The 14786-nt window shown below is 43.3% G+C and overlaps 1 protein-coding gene across 1 annotated transcript; it reads right to left on the bottom strand.

Moving 5' to 3' along the window:
- Window positions 1-212: 212 nt before the first annotated feature.
- On the bottom strand, window positions 213-9628 carry LYG1 (lysozyme g1). The gene is made up of 5 exons (XM_081484459.1): window positions 9586-9628; window positions 4254-4358; window positions 3182-3375; window positions 525-657; window positions 213-331 (listed from the first exon to the last, which is right to left on the bottom strand). Exons 1-5 carry the CDS (start codon window positions 9626-9628, stop codon window positions 213-215), a joined length of 594 nt encoding a protein of 197 aa, XP_081340585.1.
- Window positions 9629-14786: the final 5158 nt, after the last annotated feature.

The raw sequence follows: 14786 nt of genomic DNA, 5'->3' as shown, positions 1-14786 counted from the left end.
CCCAATAGAAATACCTTTAAAGAGACACAGCCCTTTATTTACACACACATCAGATCACAAAATGCAGGTAATAATTCTTTAATGTGATTCACGTTATTTTGATGACATCCAGGCAAACTCAGATTCGCAGTTATTGGCCTCATTGGCTACTTTTATTTGTGTAACGGCTGATGCCAGCTACATGATAGTGATCTTGGGTTTGAGCTGAAGCTTTAGAAGCCTTGTCTCTTAAAGTACTTGGCTCGTGCAAGGACATCGTTGCAGAAGTCACAGCTCAGGTCCTGGCTGCTTTGGATGTAGCCAGCACCTCCCGTGTAGGCACAGAGTCCTCCTAGAATTTGTGTCGTTGGTTAATGCTGACCCCACAGCCCCTTACTGTGGCGGGGTGCTCAGCAGTTAACTCAAATTCTCTTTGCTAGTTGCTTTTCAGGAGACAACTGAGGTTTGGGGGAATCGGATGCAACATATTACATTGCATTCCTGTTAATTTCATGCTAGGAAACCGACCCATGGGGAATACGCACCTCTCAGGTACTGGTCAGGGGTCCAGGTTGGGAACCTCCTCTGGATTTCTTTGATTCTCACAGTCAGGACTTCAGTCACTCGGGAAACCTGGGCCTCACTGATCCAGGATATGGGGGCATAAAGACCAGGGTCCTGCAGGGAGAGAGGCAGTGGGTCTCGCAGCTTCCTGGGATCAAGGCTACTTTTTCATTTCCCTTCTTTTTCTCTCCTCCTCCTTTGGCAGAACCATTGCCACCTTCAATCTCCCCAAGGGTAAATAATAAATCTACAAGTGTGGGCAAGGGCTTCTGGGTAATGGTGACGGACACAGCTGGAGACCAGAGGTGACACAGTGTAGGGACCAGTCTGATGCCCTCCTCCTATGCTGTAAACACAACCGCCCCCCAATAGGTTAGAAAGGGGCTTTTCTATCTGTACTCGTAACTCTTCTTCCAGATATCTGAATGTCTGGAGCTATTTCTGACTTTTCTTAGATACCATGTGTGTCTCACCGTACATAGGAGAAATGTCTGACTCTGGGGAGTTATTTCTTCATCTTCAAAGGAGATGGCTCATCCTTTCCTCAAGAATGAGATTTTAGAAAGAAGGCAGAACAGAGCAGGAGAAATGACACTGGTGATAACATCATTAATGTTGTCCTCGGTCCCAGTTCTGCATTTTCCAGCTGCCAGGAGACTTTGCAGCAATGACTCTGTCCTTGCAAATCCACTTGCTAACTTGTAAAGGATGGATGACTTGTCTTCCCTGACCCCCTCCAACTCCATCTGGGTGAGTCCCCAGACCAAAAGAAGATAAAGTATTTGAAAGTACTTCTAAATTGTCAAGTGTCACATACTTAGGGGAACCTGTTTAAAGGTCATTGAGGAATATATTTTCCTAAAAGCTTAAATTATGACTGCAATACTTAAAGGTTTCTCAACAACTACAACAATAATGTGAAATACAGAGGAAAAAGCCTCATTGTCATCTTTGCCATCCCAGTTTCCCCAGCACAGAATTAATTTAACAGTGGAATTCAACAGTTCCCTGAAAGGTTCTATCTGATTGTAAGTGATCCTGGTCAGAATTAGCACAAAAATGAAATTGATCTTCACAACTAAGAATTGTGTAGACAGAAGACAAGGGAAAGAAAATTCAATATTTGTTGAGAATCCACCAAATATCAACTATTTTTTCACATTGTTTCACTGAATCTTCATAATGATTCTCTGAGATTGCATTTTGTCGATGAGGAAACAGATCCAGGGAGAGTAAGTGATTTATCCAAGGTCACGTGGTTACAACACAATAGAGCAAGAACTCAGTCTGTGATCTCTCTCCTGCACTATCGCCTTACTGGAAATCCAGAATAGGTTATGGTTGAAGAAATTGTGGCTCTAAGAAAGGCAGAAGTGCTGGTCCCATCTCTCAGGCAGGGCTGGGCTCTTCCAGCTCCAGGGAGCACCTTTCACTCTGTATTCTGTGAAACTGTGCTCCAGGGAAGCCATCAGCAACAATAGATGTGAAGGAAATAAAAAGAGGGGAGGACTTCCCTGGTGATCTTGTTGTTCAGTCGCTAAGTCATATCTTTGTGACCCCATGGAGCAGCACACTAGGCTATTCTCTCCTTCACCATGTCCCAGAGCTTGCTCAAACTCATGTCCATTGAGTCAGTGATACCATCCAACCATCTCACCCTCTGCCTCCCCTTTCTCCTCCTCTCCTCAGTCTTTCCCAGCATCAGTCTTTCCCAATGATTTGGCTCTTCGCATTAGGTGGCCAAAGTATTGGAGCTCCAGCTTCAGCATCAGTCCTTCCAATGAATGTGTGTGTTAGTTGGTCAGTCATGTCTGACTCTTTGTGGCCCCATGGACTGTAGCCCACCAGGCTCCTCTGTCCATGGAATTCTCCAGGGAAGAATACTGGAGCAGGTTGCCATTTCCTTCTCCAAGGAATCTTCCTGATTGAGGGATCAAACCCAGGTCTCCTGCATTGCAGGCAGATTCTTTCCCATCTGAGCCTCAGGGAAGTCCCATTGAATATTCAGGGCTAATTTCCTTTAGAAATGACTGGTTTGATCTCCTTGCTATCCAAGGGACTCTCAAGAGTCTTCTCCAGCACCACAGTTTGAAAGCATCAATTCTTTCACTCTCTGCATTTTTTATGGTCCAACTCTCACATCCATACATGACTACTGGAAAAACCATAGCTTTGACTATACAGACATTTGTCGGTAAAGTGACACCTCTGCTTTTTAATATGCCATCTAGGTTTGTCATAGTTTTTCTTTCAAGGAACAAGCATCTTTTAATTTCATGGCTGCAGTCACCATCTGCATTGATTTTCCATCCCAAGAGAATAAAGTCTGTCACTGTTTCCATTGTTTCCCCATCTATTTGCCATGAAGTGATGGGACCAGATACCATGATCTTAGCTTTTTTGAATGTTGAGTTTTTTGAACATTGAATTCCCTGGTGATCCAGTGGCTAAGACTCCATGCTCCCAATGCAAGGAACCCATATTCAATCCCTGGTCAGGGAACTAGATCCCACATGCTGCAACTAAGACCCAGCACAGCCAAATAAATAAATATTTTCTTAAAAAATTAACAAACATGAAGGAACCCCTTGGGTTGTGAGAAGTGACATATGAGATATCATGACTGATGGCAGGTTACCTGTACCACCCTGACTCCATCACCCACACCGTCCACATTGGCCAGGACGTTGCTGCCATGAGACTGCCTGGACAAGACACCAGCAATCACAGCAGGGTCCACGCAGTACTTCTGGCCAACAGCACGCATGATAGGTCGATATCTCAGGAGGGACGGCATGTCTATTTCAGCCAGCTTTTCAGAAGCATGAACTCCTACAGCAAACATAGAAGGAAGGAGGCAGGTTGAGGTGATTTGTGTTGAAACAGGAACTCAAGAGGAGAGAGAAAACACACTCCAGGGACCCAGGCAGTGGTCTAGGACTGAGAAGTCCAAGTTTTGGTCTGAAATCCCTGATGGCCATTCCTAGACATGAGATTGTAATTCTCTTCCTTTGAACTTGAGTCACTATGCCCAGAGAAGTATCCTTGGTGCTCCTCAGCTGGGCTGTCAGGGGCTGCTCTGTCCCACCTGCGGAATTCCATAGGCAGATGCACCACTGGCCCCTAAGCATCCCAGAGGGACCCAGGAAAACCAGCTCCCATACACACAGAATGTGAGAGAAAAGTTCTCCCAACCCTTCAAGGAGTCCTCAGAGTTTCCCTGACAGGTATGCTCACCCCTGCCTGCCTTTCTACCCTAAAATGACACCCAGAAAGCATGTGAGCTTACACGTTTATGAAATAATGAGAAATGACAAAATGAGGATCAATACTAGTTTACTGGCTAGTCCACTTTACTGGTTTCACAAGCACTCTCATCCACCTTACAGCAGGTGCTATACTTTCAGTAGACACTCAGGAGAACTGAGTGACTTGCTGAAGCCCCAGAACCAAGACACTCAGACAAGCTCTGGGGACCCCACATCTAGTACCCTCTTCTCCACTCCACTAGGCGGGGCTGTGGGAGGCAGCGGGGACCTGAAGGATATGCTGAAAGGACCAAAACTGTGGGAAAGGACAGAGAGGCATAGGATGGCCTCCTGAGGGAAGCGTCAAAGTCCTGTGGAAGACACCCTTGCTGAAAGGAGTCACCTTCTGAGAGAAAGAGGAAGAAGAGGAGGAAGGCAGGGTGGAGAGATGATGATGAATACCGCAGTAGCTCAGGCCTTGACGCCTTCCGATGCCACAAGACGCCCCAGGGGTGTGGAGGGTCCGGATATCTCCATAGCATCCCCAACTGCTGCTTTCCGATGAACCTACAAATGGAGCAAGTGTCAGTCTGAGATGTTGAACTAGGAGTTCTGATCCTACTTCTGTCCATTACGAAGTGATACTAACAAAAATAACCAAACTAAAATCAGTGACAGTGGAAATCACTCAGCCACGGAAAGCATTCTGAAATTTATAGTATAGCGACTAAGTGATTACAGAAACTAGTGTCTCACCTCTTCTTCCATGGGCTTGAGGAACAGTTGGAGCAGTTATACTCCTTGCAAACCTCTGGAGCTGAACCATGCTGTTGGGTGGGTGTGTTGGAATCAAAGCAGGGATCCTGTGTTCCCTATAAGCTAGTCCTCATCTCGGGTCTTGGGTGAACCCTCAGAGCTTCTCCCTCAAACACTGCTAACTCTGTAGTCGGGTGAGATACTTGTGCTTGCTCTGGAGAAACACATAGTATGAAGCCTGATCTCCCTGGGATCTCAACCCAGAGTCAAAGTGAAGGCACAGCTGGTAAATTGGACTCAGAGTTGGCTTTCCCTGCTCTTGGGCACACTTCTAGGTGGGAGCCTAAGACAGCAAAGAAGGGAGGATGCATTGTGAGGTCCAGGGCCAGATCTCTGCATCAGGCTTCATCTTCCCTCTTCTTCCCTTTCTCTCCTTGCCCTTCCATCTCTCTCTCTCTAACTCGTATTCTAGTCACTGAAGGGGCAGGCATTCCCTAGAATTTATAGTTCACATCAGGAGGGCACCTGAACCAGCAACAAGTTACCTACAGAGAGCAGGAGACTGCCCCTTGACAGAATCGTCTCACTGTTAGCAGCTTGTAAGGACTTTGCATTAGATTACTCTTTTTTATTTATTTCATCTTTGACTAAATTGGATTATGTCATCAAATCTTCATGATATGCAGATTTGGGGAAGTATATCTGTTGCACATCATCATCTGTGTACTGTAGGTTTGTATGCTAAGTCGCTCAGTCATGTCTGACTCTTTGCAACCCCATGGACTGTAGCCTGCCAGGCTCCTCTGTCCGTGGGATTCTCCAGGCAAGAATACTGGGGTGGCTTGAAGATCTTCCTCCAGGGGACCTTCCCAACCCAGGGATTGAACCTGTGTCTCTTACGTCTCCTGCATTGGCTGATGGGTTCTTTACCACTAGCACCTCCTGGGAAACCCACTGTAGGTTTACGTAAATGCATTTTAAAGTTCTATTTTCTTATTAAGAGCTTCATGGGGTTGACATCTGAAAATACAGGTATTTTAGAATAAATACTACTTTAAAAACTTTCAATGAGTAACCTAAGAGAAATGAGGAAATGAAGTGACTTGATGTTTTATGAGTGTACTACAAATTAAATAAGCCAACATTTTCTTGTTTATTTTTTAATCAGTGCACTTTTATCTTTATAATTGGTGACAAATACCCTTAATAATAGTTGGTTGTGCTACTCATTATTTCTTGCCCTGTAGCCTCTCCCTAGTCACATTATATGATATGCTCCCTAAAGTTCATTTTGTTTCTCTTTTAACAGTCTTTATTTTAAAGTCTATTTTGTCTGATGTGAATATTGCTACTCCAGCTTTCTTTTGATTTTCATTTGCATGGAATACCTTTTTCCATTCTCTCAGTTTCAGTCTGTATGTTTTCCTAGATCTGAAGTGGATCACTTATAGATAATATCTGTATGGGTCTTATGTTTGTATTCATTCACCCAGTCTGTGTCTTTTGGTTGGAGCATTTAATCTATTTATGTTAAAGGTAATTATCAATACATAGGGCTTCTCTGGTGGCTCAGTGATAAAATAATCCACCTGCAATGCAGGAAACACTTGTCTGTGGGTTTGATCCTGGGTCAGGAAGATCCCCTGGAGAAGGAAATGGTGACTCACCCCAGTATTCTTGCCGGAAAAATCCCATGGACAGAAGAGCCTGGCAGGCTGCAGTCGATGGGGTTGCAAGCATTGGACACGACTTAGCTACTGAACCACCACCACCACCCCCACCATATTCTTACTACCATTTTGTTAATTGTTTTGGATTTGTTTTTGTAGCTCCTTTTTGTTCCCTTCCTCTTTTGTTCTCTTCTACTGTGATTTTTTTTTTTTGACTAACTTTAGTGTTGTGTTTAGATTCCTTTTTCTCTTGTGTGTGTGTACCTACTGTAGATTTTTGGTTTGCAGTTACCATGAGATTTTGATATAGCAGTATATAAACAAGATTGTTTTAAGTTGCTGTCTTCTAATTTCAGATGTATTTCCAATATCCTGCATTTGTGTACTCCTTTTCTCACACTTGATAGTTCTGATATCATATTTGTGTACAGATGATTTTCTACCTTTACTGTATGTTTGCCTTTACAGGTGAGCTTTTCTATTTGTAATTTTTTTTTCTAGTTGTGGCCTTCTGTTCTCCACCTAGAGAAGTTCTTTTAGGATTTGTTGCAGAGTCAGTCTGATGGTGCCAAATTCTCTTGTCTGTAAAGCTTTTGATTTCTTTGTTTGATCTGAATGAGAGCCTTGCTGGGTAGAGTATTCTTGGTTGTAGTTTCTTCCCTTTCATCACTTTCAATATATCATGCCACTCCCTTCTAGCCTGCAGTTTCTGCTGAGAAATCAGCTGATAATGTTATGCAAGTTCCCTTGTACATTATTTACTATTCCCTTGTTGCTTTTAGTATTTTTCCTTTGTCTTTAATTTTTGTCAGTTTGATTACTATATGTCAGCAGCATATTCCTCCATAGGTTTATTCTGCCCAAGACTCTACTATTTCTGGGCTTGGCTTACTGCTTCCTTTCCCATGTTAGGAAAGTTTTCAGCTATTATCTCTTTAAATATTTTCTCAGGTCCTTTCTCTTGCTCTCTCTTCTCTTTTTAGGACCCCAATAATGTGAATGTTGATAATTAAATGTTTTCTCAGAGATCTCTTAGACAGTTCTCATTTCTTTTCATTCTTTTTTTCTTTATTCTGTTCTGTTCTTTATTCTGTTCTGCAGCAGTGATTTCCACCATTCTGTCTTCCAGCTCACTTATCTGTTCTTCTGCCTCAGTTATTCTGCTATTGATTCCTTCTAGTGTATTTTCTGGAGAAGGCAATGGCACCCCACTCCAGTACTCTTGCTTGGAAAATCCCATGGACGGAGGAGCCTGGTAGGCTACGGTCCATGGGGTCGCTAAGAGTCGGACACAACTGAGTGACTTCACTTTCACTTTTCCCTTTCATGCACTGGAGAAGGAAATGGCAACCCACTCCAGTATTCTTGCCTGGAGAATCCCAGGGATGGCGGAGCCTGGTGGGCTGCCATCTGTGGGGTCGCACAGAGTCGGACACGACTGAAGCGACTTAGCAGCAGCAGCAGCAGTGTATTTTCTATTTCAGTTATTGTACTGTTCACCTCTGTTTGCTCTTTATTGTTTCTAGGTCTTTATTAAACATTTCTTGTATCTTCTTGATCTGTGCCTCCATTGTTTTGCTAAGGTCTTGGGTCATCTTTCTTATCATTACTGTGAATTCTTTTTCAGGTAGATTGCCTATTTCCACTTCACTCCACTTCAGTTGTTCTTCTGGGTTTTTATCTTGTTCCTTCATCTGGAACATATTCCACTGCTGTCTAATTTTGTCTAACTTTCTATGATTGCAGTTTCTGATTTGTAGGCTGCAGGAATGTAGTTCTTGCTGTCTGTCCTCTGGTGGATGAGGCTAAGAGGCTTGTGCAGGCTTCCTGGTTGGAGGGACTGGAACCTGCCCTTCCTGGTGGGTGGAGTTGGGTCTTGTCCTTCTGGTGGTGGACAAGGATGTGTCAGGGAGTATAGTTTGTTGGACAGCTGTGTGCTCAGGACAATTTTAAGCAGCCTGTCTGCTGATGGGTGGGGCTGTGTTCCCACTCTGTTGGTTGTTTGGCCCGAGGCGTCCCAGAATTGGAGCCTACCAACTGTTGGGTGGGGCCAGGTCTTGGTGAGAAAACGGTGGCCTCCAAGAGGGCTCATGCCAAGAACTGCAGCCACTAGTGTCCTTTCTTCACAGTGAGGCACTCCCCCTACCTCCACAAGAGACCATCCAATACTAGCAAGTAAGTCTGACCCTGTCTCTGATGAGGTCACTGCATTTTACCCTGATTCCTGGTGTGCACGAGACCTTATGTACACTTTCCAAGAGTGAAGTTTCAGTTTTCCCCAGTCCTATGGAATTCCTGCAATCAAACCCCACTGACCTTCAAAGGCAAATTCACTGGGGGTTCCTCCTCCCATTGCCAGACTCCCAAGCTGGCGACACTGACATGGGCTCAGAATTTTCATTCCAGGTGAGAGAACTTTGGTGGTGTGATTATTTTCCAGTTTGTGGGTCACCCACCTGGCGTGTATGGGATTTGATTTTATCAGATTGTTGCCCCCCCACCATCTCATTGTGGCTTTTTCTTTGTCTTTGGATGTAGGATATCTTTTTTGGTATGTTCTAGCATTTTTTGTTGATGCTTGTTCAGCAATTAGCTGTGATTTTGGTGTTTCCATAAGAAGAGGTGAGCTCACATCCTTCTATTCCATCATCTGTCTCCTCTTCACTAGTTTCTTATAGTCCCAAAATTCCTTGTAAAATTTTTTAAAAATATTTTTTGAATTGGTGGATCAAGAAAGAAAGGAATAAATGTAAAGCTGGCCCCATTTGAGAAGTTTTTAAATGTCAGATCCAGGGAAAAAAAAAAACTGCTTCTCTTAAGACACTATGCTTCCTCTTTTTCTTTGTCAAAAAACATGACCTTTTCCTCTTTGCCCCAACTGCAAGGAAACTTAGGACCAAATCTGAAATTCAAGCATGGCAACAATGTCAGCCTCAGTGGTTAACTAAGTCACATCTCCGTGATCTCTAAAACGCTAGTTTTCTATTGAATTACATTAGTTTTACAGTGGTAAATCACCTTAATCCCTCTGTAGAAGTATATGGCTTATTAATAAATTCAGTAAGTACTTTTGGTGAAAGAATTTTTATAGAGGAACAGTGAGCATTGTTCAATGGTATAGATTTAAAGTCTGGCCTCAAGCAATGCTGCTGTAAGCGCACCCCTCATTCTGGAGAACTCCCTCCTTTTGTGAGGCATCTGGGAAGAGACTGTCGATGGCTGTTACCAACTCCAGGATTTGTTGAACAGCTTGGGGGAAAAAACTGCAGTTTTTTTTCCACTGCAGTTTAAGTATCAGAAATACCGCTGTATTCCCATGCTTATCTTTCCCATCTCCAAGGTCATTTGGGAAAATGGAGCACACTCACCTGTAAGGACAAGGAGGCCCAGAAGCAGCCACAGCACAGACATATCAATGACTTGGCACCACAGATCCTGAAATGATTTTTAAATAGAAATTAGCTCGAAGATGTGAAAATATCAATTGTTATCATAACACTATGTACTGTTTCTATGGAAAGATGTGAAAAGAATGGAGTGTCCCTTCAGACAGTGTCCCTATGTCTGAATAAGAAAATTAATTATTGGAATCAGAATGAAATAAGTTGAACTGGGACATGTGCTCTATCTGTCCTTTTAATTAAAAGTGATGAGACTCATGCTCAGCCTACGGGGACTCAACATACTGTCAAGCTACAGAATACTGATTCTTTCAAGAAACCAAGATACTCTGATTCTCAACATGGAGAAACATGGTGACCTGACTACAGATCTTGAAAAGGAAATTTCTGATGCTTGTGCCTTATCCTAGTAACCTCCTCATTATCAAAATATAATTACCAAAAGGAGAATTTTATATTAGTGTTTCACTTACTTGGGGTCTTTTTCCTTCAGGTTAGAGGAAAGGTTACACTTTTCTCAGTGCCTTGCCATAGTCTTTGCTTTAAGAAGGATCTGGCTGATCATTTCAGCACTATTTAGAATAACTAGGACATGGAAGCAACCTAGATGTCCATCGACAGATGAATGGATAAAGAAGATGTGGTACATATACACAATCTTACTGAACTATAAAAAGGAATGCATTTGAGTCAGTTCTGATGAGGTGGATGAACCTAGAGCCTATTATACAGAGTGAAGTCAGAAAGAGAAAAACAAATATTTTATGTTAATGCACATATATGGAATCTAGAAAGATAGTACTGATGATCCTACTTTCAGGGCAGCAAAGGAGACACAGACATAAAGAACAGACTTTTGGAAACAGTGTGAGAAGGAGAGGGTGGGATGATTTGAGAGAATAGCATTGAAACATATGCATTACCATATGTAAAATAGACAGCCAGTGGGAATTTGCTGTATGATGCAGGGAACCCAAAACCTGCTCTGTAACAACCTAGAGGGGAGGGATGGATAGGAAGGTGGGAGAGATGTTCAAGAGGGAGGGGCATATGTATACCTATGGCTGATTCATGTTGATGTATGGCAAAAACCATGATAATATTGTAAAGTAATTATCCTCTAATTAAAAAAGAAAAATAAAGAAGGATCTGGAAGACATTCCTACTGCTCTAAGCCCCTAGCCTGGGCATCTCAGACCCCTTTGGTCACCTTGAGCCTTGTTCACTGTTCTCCCTCTGCCTAGGCGAGAATAGACCTGGGCCAGAGCCTGGGCATACCAATAAACAGGCTATTTCTGCCAGCAAAGTTAAACCCCCATGAAGTCAAGTCATGGTCGGGGTCCAGGATTGAACTCATAGTGGGCTCGGCAGACAAGAGATCAGACAACTGGTCACCATCAAGCACTTGCTCTCAAGTTCATTGTCATCCCAACCATTATTCTAATCATCTTCTTCATGTATAAAGAGCCCTGGTTCCCCTAGTAGCTACTGAATGAATACACAAATGCCACCCAGAACAACTTGCTGTTGACCCCAGGGAACACCTGAAGAGCCACCCACCTGCCCTCAAAGCCTCCACCTTCCACCAGCCCCTCCCACTGCAAGCTCCTCCCATCATCTCCCTTGGTCAGCTGAGCTTGGCTACCATCATTTTGAATTATTACTATCATTACAAGTAGAGTGTGAGTATAAATATGTACTCAGCACTTTTGTAATGCTCTTTTTATCTTTTTTTTTTGTTTGAAAGTTAGTCTTTTGGGCAGTTCCTTCTAAACACCCAGGAAGAGAATATGTCCCAAGATGAAGAAGAGGTATTAAGAAAGTTATCTGAACAAACAAAAAGCCATGCTTTTCATTTTTCTTCCCTACAATATCAAGATGGTCTGTTTGATTTCCCTTAGTTGACAAGAAAATGTCATGCTCAGTCCAAAACATCAGAAAGATACAGGAACTTGGAATCTAAGCTGTGTTTGCAGGAACTCTCAGATTCAGTCACCTAATAGGAATCAGCCACTGAGCCCCTAGCACTGAATGAAGGAGGACACTCCACCCCAGGAAAAAGAATAAAGAGCCACGTAGGTGCAGGAAAAGCTCATAGTTTCATGAAAGTGTATCTTTACAGAGGCTTCTCACCAGCTTTCTGGAAAGGACCCATCAGAAAAAAAGCACTGCTTGCATCCAATTGCTAAAGCCAGAGTATTTTACTCTTTTTACTGCTTTTCCAAGGAGCAAAAATACTTCTTGGAAACCAAAGTAGAAGAACTTAGCTTTTATTGCAATATGAAAGCTTGTCTCATTTCCCAAGCATGGAACTAAATGTCTTTGTTGAGTACGCTCTTGAATGCAAAGAGACTATGTAAACACACATGTCAATGACTCAGGCACACAGAGTCACTTTCTTATTTTTTTGTTCCAATTATATCAGGAAGGAGCAAGAAGTGACAACAAGATGTCAACACAGCATAGTGAAGCAACCCAAACTCGGTGACCCAAATTTTCAGGTGCCAAAAAGTAGTCTATGTTCAGAAAAAAGTGTTGAGGCATCACTGGAGTGTATGTGAGGACTGTCCATAGGTCACCCAGGACTGATCTGGCCACACCCTGTGGCTTCCACCACTTGGAACCATTATCAAACTGTCAGGTCAGTTGTGATGCCAAGCATGGCAACCCTCTTCTCCCTTCCTGAGAGCAAAACAGTGACAGACAGCATGGGGGTATCAAACTTGGGAGTGCCCTGGAAACTGACAGCCTCAACATCCCTGGGGGTCAGTTTAGGTCCTGGTGGCCTCCCCTCACCCTCCCTCCACTGAGCACTTTGTAATTCTTAAAGCAGGTATAGATCTGTAAAGCATCATAGACCATTTCCTCTTCAGTTAAACAATGTTTCTTGGAAAAGTGGAAATAAAGGTCTTTGCACTTCTCTTACCAGAGACCTCCCCCCATCTGTTTTCCACAAATGTTCTCCCAGATTTTCCCCATAAATCTTGCACCACAGGCATCCCCGGTCTTTGGGGCCTTCCAACCTGCCTGGAAAAGGTACCATGTTAACATTCTAAGGTGCTGGGAGACGGAGGTGGCCCCGCCCCATCGTGCCCCACCCCATTTGGTCCTGGAGGGATCGAGAACATCTCTGTACACCCTGACCCTGGCTTTAACGCTGACTCGGGTCTCTTGCTTGCCCTTGACAGGCCTTTCTACTGATAGCAGCATCATGTCTTACCATCTCCTCTCTTTCTCTCCCTCCTCATACACTCCCTCACATTTCCCACAGACTGCTATGCACCAACAAGCCTTAAAATTAAAATAACAGCAATGACAGTCACACATAGAAAATGTTTCTGCCATTAGGACCATGTTTTCTCAAACACAAAGCCGCCTTCTAAGCTCACTTTTTGCAGAGTTGCATTTTCGCATGCTCTGTGAAAATATGTATTTAGTGAATTTGGACTGTGAGCAAGGGACCAACCTGGAAGATTCAAGCTCTTCTCTTCACTCTCTGCAGGCAAATCCTTTCCTGGTCGATAGAAATCTAGGAGGGAGTTCTTTCTCTCCCTTTGGCCCTTGTGCCTGCTTTCCTCATTTTGCCTATCTGGGATTTCCAGAGTTGAGAACTCCAGGAAGTTTCTCTCCCAGTGCTGAGGATTGTCTCAAGAATATCCCATTCTTTTTTTTTGCTACACTACACAGCATGCAAGATCCTAGTTCCCCAACTAGGGGTCGAATCCACTTCCCCTACAGTGGAAGCATGAAGTCTTAACCTCTGGACCATCAGCAAAGTCTTAAGGAATATCCCACTCTGAACAACAATCAAGTCCAATAGACTGTGGTCTCTCTTCCACCCAAGACTCTTGAAGCCTGTCCAGTCTTTGACTCTTGGACACTGCCAAGTTTATGCTGTTAGACTTGTTGGCCTTCAATCTTTCACAGCCTCCAGAGAAGACAGGAGTTTGTTATAGAAGCATCACTTAAGGTTGGTGGGGTTACATCTGGAAAAATACAAACACCTCTGTCTTTTGGCTTTGAATTCACAAAAGAAGACATCCCATTTGGCCCATCACAGTTTCTGTTAGATGCACACGTATTTCTGTTGTCCATTTTTTTCTCTTGCCCACAGTCCCTTCCCTGATGGCTCAGCAGTAAAGAATCTGCCAGCCAATACAGGAGATGCAGGCTTGATTTCTGGTCTGGAAAGATCCCCTGGAGTAGGAAATGGCACCCCACTCCAGTATTCTTGCCTGGGAAATCCCATGGACAGAAAATCCTGGTGGACTACAGTCCATGGGGTCACAAAAGAGTTGGACAGAACTTAGTGACTAAACAACAACAAATCCAAAAGTAATTATTAATACATTTTTAAATTAAAAGAAGTCTAAACGTGTAAGTATTATTTAAAAAATCATTCTATCATCTATATAATCTTTTACAATTTGGGTTTTCCTTGCAAGTTTCTTGAGTTTTCTCCGACTCCAGGTTTTCTTATTTACTTAGCAGCAGACTCACAATCATTATCAGTTTATCAGTTTTTCATAGAAAATAGGCCTGAGCAGGGTTCTACCACTCACCTGTCTTCAGTGAGCTCTTGTTCCTAGAGCCCATCAGCCCACCTCCCCTTATATAGAGTCTCTGGCCTGCTTCCTCTTTCAAAAAGTGTTGACTTCATCCTCTTGGAAAGAGAGTTATGGCTAAGTCTTACCAATTATAGTAATTATCAAAATAATTGTAAAGACTTTGAACTTATATAAGGCCTTTTATTCAGGAATGTTCTGACATTTTGTAAACATTAATCAATTAGTTCCTGACCACACCTAAGAGGGCAGATCCTAGTTCTATTCACTTTGACACTTTCAGGTCCTACGTGCATGGGTGCTCAATATGTCTGACTCTTTTGCAACCCTATGGACTGTAGCCCAACAGACTCCTTTGTCCACGGAATTCTCCAGGGAAGAATACTGGAGTGGGTTGCCTTTCCTTCTCCAGGGGATCTTCCTAACCCAGGGATCAAACCCACACCTCCCATGTCTCCTGCATTGCAGGTGGATGCTTTACTGCTGAGCTATTGGGAAAGCCCCTTCAGATTCTACACTTGTTTTTATTTTCACCAATGTTTGGGAATGGGGTCAGGTAAGAGAAGGAAGTAAGGAAGGAAAGAAGAAAGAAGGAAGAAAGGG

Source organism: Giraffa tippelskirchi, chromosome 4, assembly GCF_054371585.1.
Source record: "Giraffa tippelskirchi isolate mGirTip1 chromosome 4, T2T-mGirTip1v1.2.pri, whole genome shotgun sequence".
NCBI classification, from domain to species: domain Eukaryota; kingdom Metazoa; phylum Chordata; class Mammalia; order Artiodactyla; family Giraffidae; genus Giraffa; species Giraffa tippelskirchi.
This window is presented reverse-complemented; position numbering and strand designations above follow the sequence as displayed.

Coding starts and splice junctions, on each gene's coding strand:
- LYG1 (XM_081484459.1), bottom strand. CDS start 9,628: ATGTCTGTGCTGTGGCTGCTTCTGGGCCTCCTTGTCCTTACAG. Junction 3,376..4,253: donor TCAAGGCCTGAGCTACTGCG/GTATTCATCATC, acceptor TGTTTGCTGTAG/GAGTTCATGCTTCTGAAAAG. Junction 658..3,181: donor ATGGAGTCAGGGTGGTACAG/GTAACCTGCCAT, acceptor CTCTCCCTGCAG/GACCCTGGTCTTTATGCCCC.